Below are 17,938 nucleotides of genomic sequence, written 5' to 3'. Positions count from 1 at the left end.
AGGAAGGAAGGAAGGAAGGAAGGAAGGAAGGAAGGAAGGAAGGAAGGAAGGAAGGAAGGAAGGAAGGAAGGATTACAAAGCAGAGGTAAACCTGGGTCTGTATTCCATAGGGAGAAGCAAGGAGAGACATCAAACTGGAAAAGGGGATGAACTGATCAAGTGGTGAGTGAGAAGCAGAAGTGATGAATGGCACCTAGCATCCAGACAAAACCAAGAAAGGGGAAGCATGCTGAACAGACTGCTTCTCAAGGATTTATGGAAAGAGCAAGAAAAGAATGATGACAGTGAGGAGAAGGTGGAAATAGGCTGAGCTCTGCAAGAATGAAAGGGCTACCCACATCATGAAGGATGGAGGTTACAGCTCCATCATCTAAAGACCATGTAATAAGAACGGCTTGGTCTTTGATTGTGGTACAAACAAGGCTTTTGAAACGTTTACTGAGAAGCAGGTCAACCCATCAGCTCTCTATCTGTAAACAATCACAATGTTACCCTTTGAAAATAATCAAATGGAACAAAACCTGTTCTCCCAAGCTCCAGAAAGCCCAAGGGTGAACTAATGATGATGGTTAATAATATCAACATTTACATAGCACCTCCTACATGAGGTACTGTCCTAAGCACTTTACAAATATTATCTCAAGGGGCAGCTAGGTGGCACAGAGCACCGGCCCTGGAGTCAGGAGGACCTGAGTTCAAATCCAGCCTCAGACACGTATTAAAAAAAAAAAAAAACTAGCCGTGTGACCTTGGGCAAGTCACTTAACCCCAATTGCCCTCCCCCCAAAAAAACCCACAAAACAAATATTATCTCATCTGAAAAACTGTTGTATCCTTTGAGGGGAGTATATCCCATGTCACTCCTAAGCCTTGCAAAAAAATCTCAAAATCTTCAGAACTGGGCCAAGCAAGTATATCTGATATATAATTTTTAAGACCTGAGTAAATATTCTGTTACCTACCCATCCCTACATCACATACCAGCAGTTTCTCAGTTTGCAGGAAATGGAGGCCTCACAAATTTTCTAGAAATGAAAACCTGTGCTCACTCACCCTGATTGTCTGATCATCAGAAGATGTCAAAAATGAAGATCCATCAGGAGAAAACGCCACACAGTGAACCCAACTCAGGTGTCCTCGGCAGTCCGCTACTTTTAAGCCTGTATCCGTATTCCACAACTACAAGGCAAAGAAATCCAGACAGACATGAGGAAGATAGCCCCAGGAGGGGGCCTGTGCTCCCCCTACAGTCTCCAGGGGCAGATGTTTCCCACACCGCTCACGCCCATTCCGGCATCTGCTTCCAGCTCCCTTTTGCTCTGGCCCACATCTCTATGTAATTTAATCATCTACACACCAGCCTCATAAAACACCCTACGCATCAGAGTTCCCCATGATTAGAATTTGAATAATAGTCATGCTTCAGGCTTTCTGAACTTGCACAGATTAAAAAAAAAAAAAAGGAGGGCTTTTTCCATGCTCTTCACTCTGTGAGCTCTGTAGGACTCAGAATATAAAATTTTTTCCTGTGTTATGCCAGTCTGAGTCAGCATGATGAGGAGGATAAAAATGAAAAGACAGTTAGTGTTTATATAGCATTTTAAGGTTTGTAAAGCACTTTACAACTATCCCATTTGATCCTCACTACAACCCTGGGAGGCAGGAACTATTATCATCCCCATTGTACAGATGAAGAAACTAAGGCAGAGGTCAAGTGACTTATAAAGGGGTCACTAAGCTATCATGTATCAAGGCAGGATCTGAACTCCCATCTTCCTCACTCCACTCAAATATTCTATGCACACCACCACCTTGCTGCCTTAAAGCAACAGGATTCATCTCATAATCCAAAGATCTCCTTTAAAATGCTGCTTATGATCATTTTGGTCTTAATTATAACCCAGCAGACCACGGAGGGCCCAATTTTTTGTGTAGAGCTACCCTTAGTTTCTGAAAGCCTGAAAGATCCCTCCCAGGGAGCAAGAGAGGGGTGGGCTCACAGTCAAGTCAGGGAGCTTGGGAGGAGACACAGCTGTATTTCAGCTATCCAATAAATTAACCAACAAGCACGTACTCAGGACTATACACCAGCCACTGTATTAACTGCTGGGAGACACAAAGACAGAAATCGAAGTATCTGCCCAAAAGCAATTTACATTTTATGGGGAGAAACAATATGGAAAAGTTGTCTAGCACAAGGCAAGCACTTAAATGCTCTACCCACCCATCTGTCTGTCTCTCTCTCCTCCATCTATCTATCAATCTCTCTGTCTACCTTCCTATCTACCCGTCCATCCATCCATGTATAAGGGATAAGGACTGATGCTGTGAATTCCCAGTGGGGACCTTGTCCAAACTCCCAGACAAACCTCAGGGAGGCAGGCACAGTGGCAGCAGCCAGCAGGAAGATCAATGCTCAGGGGAGACTCTGGAATAAGTATGATGGATCACATGCCAAGAGGGCTTTCAGCCTGACACACGCTTCCCACATACATCCCTGGGAGGCAGGGCACCCAAGCAGCCTCATGCCCCTCTCCCAGATTCTGAGTCCACCGTCTTCACCATTGCTACTCAGCAGCCATCTCACTCCAGGGCTTGCCTCCACCATGGCAGCCCCCCCTCTCCATTCAGTGAGTTCCTTCTGGGGCCTCCATTTTAGGGATGGATCCAAACTGGACAAGTTTCATTCCCCTCCTGGCTGGGCTTCTGACTCTCCTAGAATTTGCCACCATGCCCCTGTAGAGGTACCTTCTCCCTCTCCTCCCCACCCTTTACATTTCCACTCCCTTTTCTTTTTGTATCTCCACACTAGGGTATAAGCTCCTTGGGGGCAAGGACTATCTTTCTTTTGGCTTTGCATTTCTCTCCCCAGCACTTAGCCCAGGGCCTTGCATACAGTAAGTTCCTGCAGGCCAGATGAGCAAGCCAAGGACCTGAGAGCCTGTGATTCGGCACACATACAGAAAGCAGCAGAACTGGGACTGGACCCTGCCCCTCAAACCTTCTGACTCCAACTCCAGCATTCTCCCCAATACCAAGTTGCCTGGGTCTTCACACAAGGCTGTCATACTTGCCATAGGAAGGATGTCATTATGCTTTCCTAGGCAATTCTTTGGTTGTGTGGCACCTGCCTGCTCTTACATATATATTCATTTCTCATGAGGAAAAATTCTTTGAGTAAGTGCCATGCATACTTCTCCAAAGCAGAAAGTTCTTGGGCCTCACTTCCTCCCTCTTGGCAGTTGACACCGGAGTGTCCTTTCTCTGCTCCTCCATGGGAGAGGCATGTTCCTCAAAGAGCTCCCTGACTTCACTAACTGAAGAAAAGCTTCCAGCAGGGTCAGGTCACTGGGAAGGGCTAAACTGTGGCCCAAGCCTTAAGGGAAGGTTCCATGCTGGTCTAGGACCAGCCCAAGGCCACGAACCAAGTCAGAAAGTGGCAGCAACTGGGCACAGTAGACAGGAAGTTGGACTTGGAATTATAAAATGTGAAGAGTATGAATCTGGCCTCAGACACTTATTAGCTGTGGGTCCCTGGGCATACAGGGTCACTTCCCCTGAGCCTCAGTTTCCCAATCTGTAAAATGGAAAAGAGCATCACCTTCCATCCAGAGTTGTTGTAAGAACTGGATCAAAAGGCAAACGTAAAGCACTTTGCAAACCTAAAAGCATAACACATATGCTAGCAATGATGATGAGCAAGAAAAGCGTGAGCAGACGAAGACACGAGGCTGCCATGAATGCTGGCGGCAATGACGACAATAGCAAATAAAGCAGGGCCCAGACTGAGGGCCTAGGGCCACCATAAATGATGGCGATGATGATGATGATGGTGGCAATAACGAACAAGGACAGCAGGGCTAAGATGGAAAACTAGAGCCTCCATGAATGCTGGTGACAATGCCGACAAGCAGAGCAGAGACACAGTGGCTGCGGCAGCGGCCAGCCAGCACAAAGCTAAGCTTGCTCACTGTCAAGCACAGACTAGGCAGCAATAAAGGGGTGGTTCTCTAGGACAGGGGGAAGAGTCCAGCTTCATGGACATAAGGTCCTCTCAATGGCCTGGAGGCTGCCACTAACCTTGGTACCTGTGCACCTTCTCTCCCAGTTATCCTAAATGAGGTCACAAAAAGTCAGACATGACTAAAATGACTGAACAACAATAAATGTATATACACATACATACACTCTATAAACCTTAAAGTATTATAGAAATGTGAGCTATTATTGCTGTTAAATGGGAAAACTTTCCCAATTTCCCAAGTCTGAAATATTCTAGTAACTGAAATTTCTTCACTTCAAATTTCTATTCAGTCATAGAAGGCCCTAATTCAGGAACTGGGAGGGGAGGGTGTGGAGCAGCAGGGAGAAAGTACAGTCATTTCCACCAATAAAATATTTTTTTAACAAAAAGAAGAAAATTCAAAAGTTTTGAAGGGGACACAAACAGTATAGACTTGTTGCTATCTTGTGAAACTAAATATGTACTTTTAAAAAACAAACTGCTATAATCTAATGGATTTTTGTCAATCCACATCTTTTTTTACCTCTCTGCAGCCTCTGACACTGCTGCCTGCTCTCTCCTCCTGGATTCTTTCACTTCTCTAGGTTTTTATTAACATCATTCTCTTCCTTAGTTCTAGGTGCCACCATAGTGGATAGAGCTCTGGGCTTGGAGTCAAGAAGACCTGGGGTCAAAGCCAGCCTCAGACACTTATTAGATGTGTGACACTGGGTAAATCACCTAACAACCTCTATCTGCCTCAGTTTCTACAACTGTAAAATAGGGATAATAACAGAACCTATTTCATAAGATGATTGTAAGGATTAAATGATATGTGAATCACTTTGCAAACTTTAAAGTGCTATAGAAATCCCAATTATTGATTAACTGATTAACGTTCTCAGGCTCCTTTGCTAGCTCTTCTTCTGGGATTGTCCCCAAAGGCCTTCTTCTCTCCTCCCTCTACACTGTCTTGAAGAATGATCTCATCAGCTTCAATGGGATCAAAGCAGATGATTCTCATTTCTAGTCCAGCCCTAACCTCTTCTTTGAGTTCTAGTCTTAAGTCATCAGTTGCCTAGTGGCCATCTCATATGTCTTACATATCCTATAGGACAACTCAAACACCAACATTTCTGAAACAGAACTTCCCCATTGTCTTTCCCCCAAATCTTTCCTTCTTCTCAATGCTCCTGTTATTGTCAATGGTACCACTACCCTCCCAGTCACTCAGGCTGGCCACCTTGGCAGGATCTTGACTCTTCTCTCCCATTCACTCTTGTCCTTCCTACCTTTACAACCTCTCAAAAATGCTCCCTCCTCTCTGGTGTCATGGTCCCCCCTGGTACAGCTGAGTCTGCCTGCTCTCTTAAGCCACCAAAGTGATCTTCCTAAAGCAGCAGCCAATGTCACCTCCTGCTCAATAACCCCAGTAACTATTATCTCCAGAGCAGGGGCTGTTTTGGGCCTTTCTTTGTAACCCCAGTACTGAGCACTGTCTGGCACACAGCAAGTGCCTATTAAATTCATGCTGGTGTGACCTGATTTGATGACCCTCCATCTCCTGACCATGCACTGGCTGTCTGTCCCACCTTGAATGCTCTCCTGCCTAACCTCCATTTCCTGACTCCCCAGCTTCCTTCTGTAGGAAGCCTTTCCAGCCCCCGCACTATCACCAGTGCCCTCCCTCTCTCATGTACACTATACAGAATTTCTTGTTGCACACTGGCTCCCCATTAGAACATAAGCTTCTTGAGGGCAGGGGCAGGGAGGGGGGGTGATTTTCTTTGGATCTCCAATACTCAGCACAGTGGATGACACAGAGTAAACATTTCGCACCCTTGCTTACTAACCGAAGCTCATAGTTTCCTACAGATCCTCCTTTTTGGTCTGTTACATTCCTATGTCCTTATGTCGGAGTATGTGTATTTGCAGATGACTAGTAAGTGCAATAGAAAAAAATAAAATAAATTTACACTGAAAACAAAGATGAAAGAAAGGAATGGAAAGCTCCATGGGAGCAACCCTGCTGGGCAATCTTTCGGCTGCAACAATGGCAAGAATTTCATTCTCATTTCAAGAAAGGAATGGAACAGCTCAGCAGGCAGGTCTGGCCACAAGGCAGCTTGGGCTCAGGGCCCTGCCAGGCACAGTCCTCAGGAGAGCACAAAGCCCAGAAACAGACGCCAAGATCCCCTTCCTTTTCCCTCCCCCATTCCAGTTCTCTACCTTGCCCTCCTGCCCTTCTCGGCCACCTGGGATATCTGAATGGGACTCATGGGTCTTCATTTCTCTCCTTGAAGCACTGACCTGGGCATACATTATTTAATAAAAACTATGCTTTATTCTATAGAGAGGAGCTGGCAGAGCCTTTCTCCCCATAAGCTTGGAGTTAAAGTTTTAAGTCTTCCTTGAAGTAACCCAACAGGCTTTGAATTTCAATAAACAACCACCACCAGCCTTTAGCTGTAGACAAAAGCCAACCTCTCTACTTCCTCTCAAACACATGGAGGGCCACTAACAACTTAAACTCCTCTTATACAGTCAACAGAAGGTCATGAAGTACCTACTGTGTGCTGGTGACTGGATGAGGTCCAGAGGATACAGAGACAAAAGTGAGATATGGTTCCCACCCTCACCAAGTTTATATTCGACGAAAGGGCCTTGCAGTCTTCAGTAAGGGAAGGAGAGGACCACACATCCCTCTCATTCCCCTCATCTACAGGGAAAATGAAAAATGTCTGAAAGACAGATTTGTTCCCAGGTGTAGCATGGCTATAAGTTTCCATAACTGATTTTAGTCCTTCATGTTCTGGGTGGGGAGGGATTCTCAGTCAGGAATCGAGCCTTCCCATTCAGAGGCAGCAAGGGTACAGTGTATAAAGTGCTAGGCCTGGAGTCAGAACTCACCTCAGATATGTGTAATAGTAATGTAATTTAAAGATTCCCCTGTATTGGCTTGGTTTTTGGTTTGATTGTGTTAAAACCCAGAGCTTGTTAATCCCACTTGTGGGATGGACTTGTTGATGTGAAAAGAGAGGGCTGAACTGGGAGGAACTGGTGACGTAGATTTGGAGAGACACAAGAGAGATGCAGAACTTTTTTTGGAAGCAGCACCTTTGGAGGCAGAGAGAGACTGAGAGGATTGCTGAGGGCCACTTTGAATTGCCCTGGACTTTTGAGACCTGCCCCCGGAGCTGCTGAGGACTGAGGAGACATGGCTGTTTTGCTGGTACTTTGTCTGTCTGTTTTGATGTTGTTTTGCCAGATTTGTCCACTGGTGAAAGACAGTCCTGTTGTTGCAGAAGTCCTGGAACCTGGCTGTTGGTTAAGAGCTCCTGAGACTGTTCTGCAGACAGAGAGTGAATTCTGTCCACTGGTGAAGGACAGTGCTGTTGTTGCAGAATTCTCAGAACCTTGCTGTTGGTTCCGAAGCCCTGAAGAAGGATTTTCTTGTTGTATGTTTACAGAAATCCTGGGAGAGGCTTTTGCTAATGTTTTCAGGGGTCCTAGAACTGTTCTGCAGACAGAGGATGAATTAATGAAGAGACTGGCAATGTATCTTGTGGCCTTGCTAAGCTTTGTCTCCCCAGGAACAAAGATTGCTGAGAACTTGCCTCTTGTCAAGATGAAGACCTCCATTTGGGTATTAAGTGCTGTGCTTAAACTTGATGTAACTCTGGGGTAGATTCAATTGTGATCCAGGGATGGGGAACTTTTGACCTTTTTGTGTTCTATGATTGAACAAATGAATGTACTTTACTTATGATTGGAAACTAATCTCCATTTGAGAAGAGGGCTTTGTGATGGACTAAATGAAGGTACAGCCTAGGGGTGGAAGAGTATTTAGAACAGGGACTTTGTAATTGATTGAATGAATATAAGGTCCTGGGGTAGGGTAGTACTTGGAGATTATTTAATCACACTTAGTAAATGCTGTATTTTGAAAGATGTAATATTTTGATCTTCTCTGTTCTTAATTTGTCACTGAATAAAATGGAGAGCACCTATGCTGGTATTTTGAACCTTGGGAAGTTGCCTTTCTTTGGCATTACATTACAATATGTCAGTGTGACCCTATACAAGTCACTTAACTTCTCTCAGACTCAATTTCCTCATCTAAAAGGTGAGAGATGAGGACTAAATGACCTCTCAGGTCATCCTGTCAGCCATCCATCCTGAAGTCCAACAAATTCAATGGATTCAGCAACTCACCTCCACACAGTAGTGGGACAGAGCCATCACAGCGAGATGACTCTTGGGAAAGAAATCACAGTACCGGATGGTGCTGTTGTGACCAGTGTGGATTTCTCCTACCAGGCTCCTGCTATGGACATCAAAAATCTGCAAATAAATGGCAAAGCAAGGTTCATGGAGGGGAAGCAATTATGTTCAAGCAAAAGCCAGCACAAAATGAGAACCAATCATCTGTGTGCATTTCAAGTATACAAAGGGAAATACCACTCAGCCAAAATGTCCCCTTGTACATACTCTCTTTGGCCTTGTCTCTCTCATCCTTCAAGCCTCAGCTCCAGCCCTGCCTCCATGGAAAGAGGCCTCCCAAATCACCCCAGACATGGATCCTCTCTCCTGGCCCCTCCTAAAATTACCTGTGCAGACTGTAAGCTCACTTCTGTGTGGACATACACAGTGCTTCACTACTGTAGAACATGAGCCCTCAGAAGGCACGGGCTGATTTCATTTGCCTTTGCATCCCCAATGCCTGACATATAGTAGGTTCTTAATAAATGCTTGCTGGTTATGTGACATGCCTAGCACCCAGCAGTGACTGACACATAATAGGTGTCTGATAAATGCTTGCTTAGTTGAAGGATCCACAATCATCATTATTAAAACTACTGACCACTGCATTTAGAAGGACTGAATTCCTTTATTCATTCAACAAACATTTATTACATGCCTACTATGCTAGGCACTGAGAATACAAAGACAAAAAAGCTTCCAGTATAAAAAATAAAACACTCTGTTTGACATTCAAAGCCCTTCCTAACCCAGCCCCCTCCCACCTTTCCAGTCCTCTTACAGCTCACACCCCAATACGTGCTCTTTCATTTATTTATTTATTTTGCTTTTTGGAGGGCAGTTGGGGTTAAGTGACTTGCCCAAGGTCACACAGCTAGTTTTTCTGTTAAGTGTCTGAGGCCAGATCCGAACCCAGGTCCTCCTGACTCCAGGGCCAGTGCTCTATTCATTGAGCCACCTAGCCACCCCCAAATACATGCTCTTTTACCCAATGACACTGACTTCCTGTGGCCATCCCACAAACATGACCCTCCATCTTTCAGTTCCAGGTTGTCCCCCATGCCTGGGAAGTCTTCCCTCCTCTACTCCTACTGACTTCCCTGGCTTCCTTTAAAATCCCATCTTCTATAGGCCACTTTAACATCAAGCAAAGAAGTATTTAGTGCCTTGTTTCAGCTATTTAATTATTTAGCATGTTCTTTCAGTTCAAGTTTTTTTTTGAGCCTTGCCAATGATTATATCAAGTCTTTGTTAAGAAACAGAATTTGTGAAACCTACAGTGGGAGAGACTTGCCAAAGACAGAAACAGGAAGGACTTAAGAGGTGGGTGGAACAGGGAGGAGCTAATGACCATATATAAGAAGAAGCCCAAGCTGGGAAAAAGCAGAACTGCGAAGGGAACACTTGTGGTGGCAGAGTAGAAAAGGAGAAAACTGGGGCAGCCAGGTAGCACAGCGAGTAAGAGCACCGGCTCCAGTGTCGGGATGACCTGGATCAAATCCGGGCTCAGACACTCAGCACCACACCCAGAAATAACTGGCCGTGTAACCTTGAGCAAGTTACTTAACCCCAATTGCTTAAAAAAAAAAAAAAAGGAGAAAACTTGTGGTATCCCAGCACTCTGTTTGTCTGTTCTGTCTGTGTTGAATTATGTTTGTAATACTTTGTACAGAAGCCCTGGGACCTTACTAGAAGCCCTGAAAGAGGATTTTCTTGTTGTCTATTTATAGAAGTCCTGGAGGAGAGTTTCAGAGGTCCTGGGACTATACTGACTATTTGTGTTGAGTTCTCAGACATTGTTTGTGGGTCTGTAGTGGTTTCACAGGCAGATAGTGAATTGATGATGGTGCCGGCAATGTGTGTGAATGTTGTTTTGGCTCTGTTAAGCTTTGTCTTCCCAGAAACAGAAGCTTCAAAGGACATGAGGTGCACTGGACACTGTGAACTTCAATATGGAGCTGGACAAGGAGGTAAACAAGGAGCTGAGAGCTGCCTACCTTTGAATCCAGGTGGCAGTTGGGTAAATTCAGGCAAAAGCTGGGACCATGGAAGAGGAACCGTGGAATCTGAGAGCCAGATTCAAGTCAAGATGAAAAGAAACTCTACTTGGGTACTTAATGCTGACTGAGAAGATCATGATTTACTGTGGCCTAGGAGTAGAAGAACTTTGTATTCTGTACCTTGTACCTCTTAAGGATGACTGAGTTATAAGGATGATTGGAAACTAATCTCCAATCAAGAAGAAAGAAAACTTTTTGACTGTGGGATTAAGACAATGTGACCTAGGGGTGGAGAACTTTGACCTTTGTACTTTGTGTCCCTTAAGGAACCTTGCCCCTTAAGGGTGACTGAATTAAGGATTCACTGAATATATTTTGTTTAAAACTATGTGGCCACTTTAGTGATAAGCTGTTACAACATTGTGAATGCTGTACTTTGGTTTCTGTGAATGTTTCACTTTAGTTTACTGCTGAATAAATAGAAAGCTCACTATACTATGTGATTAGAACCTTAAAGCTATTCATAACCTCTGGAGAGCTGCTCATGCTTGGCTTTATAGAAGCCTTCTCCAACCCCTCTTAATTCCAGTGCCTTCCCTCCATTAATTATTTCCCATTTATCCTGGATCACTGCCTTGTCATGGTGGAGGGGCTTGTGTAGCTCAGTGAAACAATGGATTATACCATGCAGGGTTACCAAAAACATCCATATCATAGTGGAGAGTTCTGACAAAAGGTAATCTACTGAAGAAGGAAATGACAAGCCACTCCAACATTTCTGCCAAGAAAACTCCATGAACAATATTAAAATGATAAAAGAGATGGCACCAGAATATAAGCCTCTCAGGTCAGAAGGTGTCCAACACACTACTGGGGAAGAGCAGAGGGAATTACAAGTAGCCCCAGTACTAAGGAAACAGCAAGGCCAAAGCCAAAAGGAAGCTCAGCTGTGGATACATCTGGTGACAAAAGAGAAGTTCAATTTTGCTTAGGAACCTGGAATGTAAGCTCTATGAACCAAGGAAAACTAGATATGGTCAATCTGGAGATGGGAAGATTAAACACTGATATCTTAGGTTTCAGTGAATTTAAATGGACAGGAATGGGTGAATTTAATTCAGTTGGTCACTACATATACAACTGTGGGCAACAATCCCTTAGAAGAAACAGAGCAGCCCTCAGAGTCAATAAAAGAGTGAGAAAAGCAGTACAGGGGTATAATCTCAAAAGTGACCAAATGATATGTGTTTGAATCCAAGGCAAACCAGTCAATATCACAGTCATACAAGTCTATGCTGAAGAGGTCAAACTTAATCAGTTCTATGAAGACCTACAACATCTTCTAGAAATAATATCCAAAAAAAAAGTCACATTTACCATAGGGGACTGGAATACTAAAGTAGGAAATCAAAATATAACTGGAATAACAGTGAAGTTTGGCCTTGGAGTACAAACTGGAGTAGAGACTAATGGAGTTTGTCAAGATAACTACTTGGTCATAGCAAACACTCTTTTTCAACAACCCTAAAGATAATTCTACACATGGACATCAGTAGATGGTCAATAATGAAATCAGACTGATTACATACTTTGCAGTTAAAGGTAGAGAAGCTCTATATAGTCAGTTAAAACAAGACCTGGGATTGACTGAACTTCTTATTGCAAAAGTCAGACTTAAAGAAAGTAATGAAAATCATCAGGCCCATAGGTATAACCTAAATGACATTCCTTATGAACTTAAAGTAGAGATAATGAACAGATTTAAATTAGATCTGGAGACAGTGTCTGAAGAACTACAGACAGAGGTTTGCAATACTGTACAGAAGGCAGCAACAAAAAACATTCCCAAGAAAAAGATGGAAAAAAAAAAAGCAAAATGACTGTCTGGTGAGATGAGGTGAAATGATGATGAGATGAGATGAAAAGAAGCCTGATGAGGCTTTACAAAAAGCTGAGGAAAGAAGGAAAAGGAAAATATACCAACCTGAGTACAGAATTCCAGGGAATAACAAAGAGGTTAAAAAGGCTTTCTTAAATGAGCAATGCAAAGAAATAGAACAATAAAATGAGAAAGACAAGAAATCTCTTCAAGAAAATTAGAGATATCTAGGGAATGTTTCATGCAAAAATAGGCATAATAAAAGACAGTATGATAGGCACTTAACAGAAGCAGAAGAGATTAAGAAAAGGTGGCAAGAAAACATTAAAGAATTCTATAAGAAAGATTTTTAACTTCATTGATAACCACAATGGTATGGTTACTGACCCAGCACGCTGGAGAGTGAAGTCAAGTAAGCCTTAGGAGGCCTTGCTAATAATAAGGCTAGAAGGAGTGATGGAATTTCAGATGAGGTATTTAAATCCTAAAAGATGATGCTGCACTCAAGATGCCAGCAAATTTGGAAAACTCAACAGTGGACACTTTTTAAAAATTAAATTCTGAGTCTACACACTTAAACAGCAGAATATGTATACTCAACTCCAAGAAATCTCAGTCAAAATAGTCAATTGGTTTTATGGACTGAAAAATATAAATTAACATTACAATCCTAAAGAAGGGTAATGCAGAAGATGTTCAAATTATCAAACAACTACACTCATTTCACAAGCCAGCAAGGTTAGATTTAAGATTCTGCAAGCCAGACTTCAGCAAAATGTGACCTGAGAATCACCAGAAGAACAGGCTGGTTTTTGAAGAAGCAGAGAAAATAGAGACCAAATTGCCAACATTTGCTGGATTATGCAGAAAGCAAGAGCATTCCAAAAAAACTTACACTCCATTCACTACACTAAAATCTTTGACTATCTGGGTCACAACAAAATGTGGCAAGTCCTCAAAGAGATGGGAGTACCACACCTCATCTTATTTGTCTCCTAAGAAACCTGTATGTGGGTCAAGAAGCAACAGTTAGAACCAAATGTGGAATAAATGGAAGTTTAAGACTGGAAAAGGAGTAAGACAAGGCTGTATACTATCACTTTATTTAACTTTTTTGCAGAGTACATCATGCAAAATGGCAGACTGGAAGAATCAAAAGTGGGAATTATGGTTGCTAAGAAAAATATCAACTATATCAGATACATAAACAATACCACTCTGATGGCAGAAAGTGAAGATTAAGAAGCCTCTTGATAAGGGTGAAAGAGGAGGATGTGGTGACTTGAAGCTTAACATTTAAAAAACTAAGATCTTGGCAACTGGTCCAATCACTTTCTGGCAAACAGAGGGAAAAGAAATAGAAGCAGTGTCAGATTTTATATTCTTGGGCTCAAAGATCACTGAAGAGGGTGACTGCAGCCATGAAATTAAAAAACGTTTGCTCCTTGGAAGGAAAGCTATGGCAAATCTGGACAGCAGACTGAAAAGCAGGGACATCACCTTGCTGACAAAAGTTTAGGTAGTCAAAGCTATCGTTTTTCCAGTAGCAATGTATGGCTGTGAGAGTTAGACTAGAAGGAAAGCTGAGTACCACAGAATCAACATCAACACGTTCAATTCCTGATGCTGGAGAAGACTTTTAAGAGTCGTGTAGAGAGTAAGGAAATCAAATCAGTCAACACTTAAATAAATTAATTCAGGATTCAGGCTATTCACTGGAAGGTCAAAAACTGAAGCTCAAGTTTAAATACTCTGGCCACAAAATGAGAAGATCAGACTCATTGGCAAAGACCCTGATGTTAGGAAAGATTGAAGGCAAAAGGAAAAGGGAACAGCAAAGGATGAGATGGATATTATAATGGAAACAACGAACTTGGATAGCCTGGACATGAATGTGGACAGACTTCAAGGGAGAATGGAGGGCCTGGCATGCTGTGGTCTGTGGCATCACAGAGTTGGAGAAAACTACATGACTGAACAATAGCGCTGATCCTACATATAGCTTGCTTTGTATATATTTGTTTGCAACATTAGATTTTAACTCCCAATTGGCAAGGACAGTCTTCTGTCCTTTTTTTGGAACCCCAGGGCTTAGCACAATGCCTGGGTGGCACATTTGGTTGTTGTTCAGTCATTCTCAGTCATGTCTGATCCTCATGACCCCATTCAAGTTTTCTTGGCAAAGACACTGGAGGGCACATAGCAGTTGCTTAATAAATAATTGGTCAGCTGACTGAAAGAGTCCCTGACCTCAAGAAGTTTCTATTCTATAGGGGAAGGGAGAGCATTCAGAAACAACACATATACAGAAAAGTAAATCCAAACGATACGTAAAGTCATTACCAGGTAATTTCTGGAGCCCAGGACACTAGTTCCTGGGGAGAGCAATAGAGGCTTCCTGTAGAAGGCTGTGCTGGAGTTGAGCTCTGCAGGCATCTATAAAGTATTTTAACACTTGCTGAACCACTTTCAGGCAAATATATAGTCCTTTCAATAATCCTAAACTACTCTACTACAAAGGCCCATTTCTTTAACATGCTCCCTGACTTCAAAGCACAGACCATGAATTTGGAAAAATTTGAAGCATAAGTAACTTAAAGGGCGAAAGAAAGATACATGATGAACTGTAAGCACTTTGCTGGCACGAAGGCCCCCCAAGAAGTGGTGAAAAAGACATGATTTGACTACAAAAATATACAAAGGAACAAGATCAAAAGAAGTCAAAACTCCAAACAATAAGGTGAGCAACTGTGACTTCAGAGCATAGACAGTGAAGCCTGCTTCCTACCTCTCAGCCAGAGGTGGGGGGACTGCAGGTGCAGAATGAGGTAAACATTCTCAAATATGGCCAACGTGTCTGTCTTCCTTAACTGTAGTTTTTGTTTTGAGAGAAAATTCTTTTGTAATTAAGCAGTGACAGGAAGGCAACTGTGCTGTTTAAAAAAAAGTATCAATAATTTTTTAAAAGGGGGTGAGATAGGACAAAACCCCACCAAGGATACAAAAGACCAGAAGAGCAGGCAGGCTGACCACAAAGAGGCAGCCCAAGATGTCCACGAGCACTTCTGAGATATCCAAAGAACCCAACAAAGGCCTCTAGTGAGTCAAATGGACCCTCCCTAAGGGATGTGTGGAGAACTCCAGACAAAGATCAAAGTGGCTGAGAACGCCTGAAGGGGCTACAATCCACACAGGTGGAGAGCATGATCCCAAACAATTAGTGATCTGCTTTGTGCTGATCTACCCCAAAGACAGAAAGTAGCACAGCGAATGAAGACTCCATAATAATGCTAAGCAAAAACTTGCAAAAAAATTAATTCAACCATTTTTAATTTGTTGCTAAAGCAAAAAAAATGACTTCCCTGTGACCAAGACATTTCCCCATGGGAAAACTGAAAAACAAACTATTTCTTACTTATTCACACTTCCTTTCACTGTCTAAGAAGTTTCTAAGCCGCTGAATATATTCTTTCAAGACTTTTTTTTTAAAGCAGTAAGAATACTTTATACTAATTTTCACCTGATGGCAATTTAGGACCAAACTGCAATCCTCAGGGGGAAAGAAATTCAGGCCTGTATTGGTAACTGAGAGCAATAACACTGCTGTATTCCTGAGAGCATCCTGGTTATTTACTTATACCTGCAAAAGGAGAAAGGCAATGAATGGTCTCCCTGAAAGAGGAGACAGACAATACCATAAAGAGGCTGCCTAAAGGATCATGGGAGTTTCAATATTTTCAAGAATAGGTGATTCCTGAAAATGACCTTCTGAAAATGAAAACAGTTGGTGGGAGGTGAACAGCTGCAACCATCCCCATTACTTGGGCAGTGAGAGAAAAGGCCCAACATTTGGAGCAGGATGATAGCCTAAGGGGCCACAGTAAAGGAGGCAAATGCAGAAATGAGGAATAAAGGAAGGAAAGGCCAACCAAACCAGAGAAAATTATATAGGTCCCAGGGCGTCTAGGTGGCACAGTGAAGAGAGCACCAGCCCTGAAGTCAGGAGGTCCTGAGTTCAAATTTGACCTCAAACACTTAACACTTACTAGCCATGTGACCTTTGGCAAGTCACTTAACCCCAATTGCCATCCAAAACCAAAAAATTTTTAAAAAGAAAGAAATTATAGAGGTCCCAAGGTGCTAAAGGCAATCCTAGCAAAGGATCTGAAAATGAGCACTAATGTTCTTTCAATTGTTCATTCATTTCAATAGTTTTAATTCAACATAAAAAATGAGATACAAGGATTTTAGAAGCAAGGAAGGCAGTTTAAGTTTAATAATAGATGGTCTACTTCTATTAGACTTCAAGGCTTGCAAAGCCTTATTTGGTACTCACATCCCCCTGTGAGATAGCCACCACAGGCACTATTATCCCCATTTTACAAATGATGAAACTGAGGCTGAGAGAAGGGACTTACCCAGAGTCACACAGCTGTTTCCCTGGACGTATCTTTAACATCAACAAATTTTGCAAAGAACTGCTTATGCACACACATGTCTGTGTGTACAAAGGGAAAAGATCCTTTCTGCATGCTCCTCCTCAGATCATCTCTTTGTCTCGGGGCCCTGCTCCTAGGGCATGGCCCCATGACCATCCTTCAGTTTTCATGGTACAGGTTCAAAGGGTCCAAGATCTGGAGATGGAAGGGACCAAGGGGCCAGCAGGTCCAGTTCTCTGGTTTTACAGAGGATGAAGCTGGGGCCCTAAGAAGTCACAGGACCCCGGGACCAAAACCCAGAGATGAGAGCTGGAAGAAACCTTAAAAGTCATCTGGCCAAAGGCCCTCATTTTACATTTGTGTCAGTCATTGTAGATAGCACAGTGGACTGAGATCTGGAGCCAGGAACACCTGAGTTCAAATTTGACTTCAGACACTTACCAGCTGTGTGACCCTAGGCAAGTCATTGAACCTGTTTGCCTCAGTGTGTTCAACTGTAAAATGGGGATAATAATAGTCCCTACCTCCCAGGATTGTTTTAAGGATCCAATGAGATAATATTTGTAAAGCACTCCACATAGGACCTGGCATACAGTAGATACTCAAGAAATGCTTGATTTTATATTTCCCTTTAATTACTATTAGTGAGAAAGTGTCATCCAGTGAACAGAGGATCAGATTGAGACCTGAGAGACCTGGCTTGGGGTTCTAGGCTGCAGCCAAAGATGTGTCTGTGTGCAGCCTTGGAGAAGCCTTCCAATGAACCTGTTTTCACATCCATAAAATTAACACCACCTTTCCTGCCTCTCACACTGTTAGTTGTATCAAACAAGGTAATGCATATGAAAGATCTCTGAACAATAAAAATATCACATGTGAGTGCATAAGATGAAAGGCTGCTGGTACAGTGAGGAGAGGGAGCACAAGAATGCAGTCATGAGTTCAAATCCCACCCCAATCTGTATTATATATTAGGTGTGAAACCCTGGGCAAGTCACCTGATCTCTATCTGCCCCAGGGAAACTCTAGGGCAGGGTTACAGAAGAGTCACCAATCTGCTACTGGATGGAGTTTTCACACGGGCTGTTCCCCACCTAATTAAAGACTGCTGCATCATCAAGAGTTCTTTTTTTTGGAGAGTAATTGGGGTTAAGTGACTTGCCCAAGGTCACACAGCTAGGTTTGTGTGTGTGTGTGTGTGTGTGTGTGTGTTAAGTGTCTGAGGCCGGATTTGAACTCAGATCCTACTGAATCCAGGGCCGGTGTTCTATTCACTGCGCCACCTAGCCACCCCCATTATCAAGAGTTCTTAACCATTTTTATATCTGCCTCCTTTGGCAGTCAGTCTGGGGAA

The 17,938-nt window shown here is 42.9% G+C and overlaps 1 protein-coding gene across 1 annotated transcript in view; it reads right to left on the bottom strand.

Annotated features, from left to right (window-relative positions):
• APAF1 (apoptotic peptidase activating factor 1) overlaps positions 1-17,938 on the bottom strand; it is a 104,175-nt gene that overhangs the window by 38,528 nt on the left and 47,709 nt on the right. Inside the window, exons 17-18 of the mRNA XM_069095070.1 lie at positions 8,219-8,347; positions 1,054-1,179 (exon numbers count right to left, since the gene is read on the bottom strand). Coding sequence (XP_068951171.1) covers positions 1,054-1,179; positions 8,219-8,347 — 255 coding nt within the window. The remainder of the gene's footprint in view (positions 1-1,053; positions 1,180-8,218; positions 8,348-17,938) is intronic.

Source organism: Petaurus breviceps, unplaced genomic scaffold (assembly GCF_028583685.1).
Source record: "Petaurus breviceps papuanus isolate PSGF00001 unplaced genomic scaffold, PetGlider_PUasm1.0 225, whole genome shotgun sequence".
Classification (NCBI taxonomy): Eukaryota; Metazoa; Chordata; class Mammalia; order Diprotodontia; family Petauridae; genus Petaurus; species Petaurus breviceps.
This window is presented reverse-complemented; position numbering and strand designations above follow the sequence as displayed.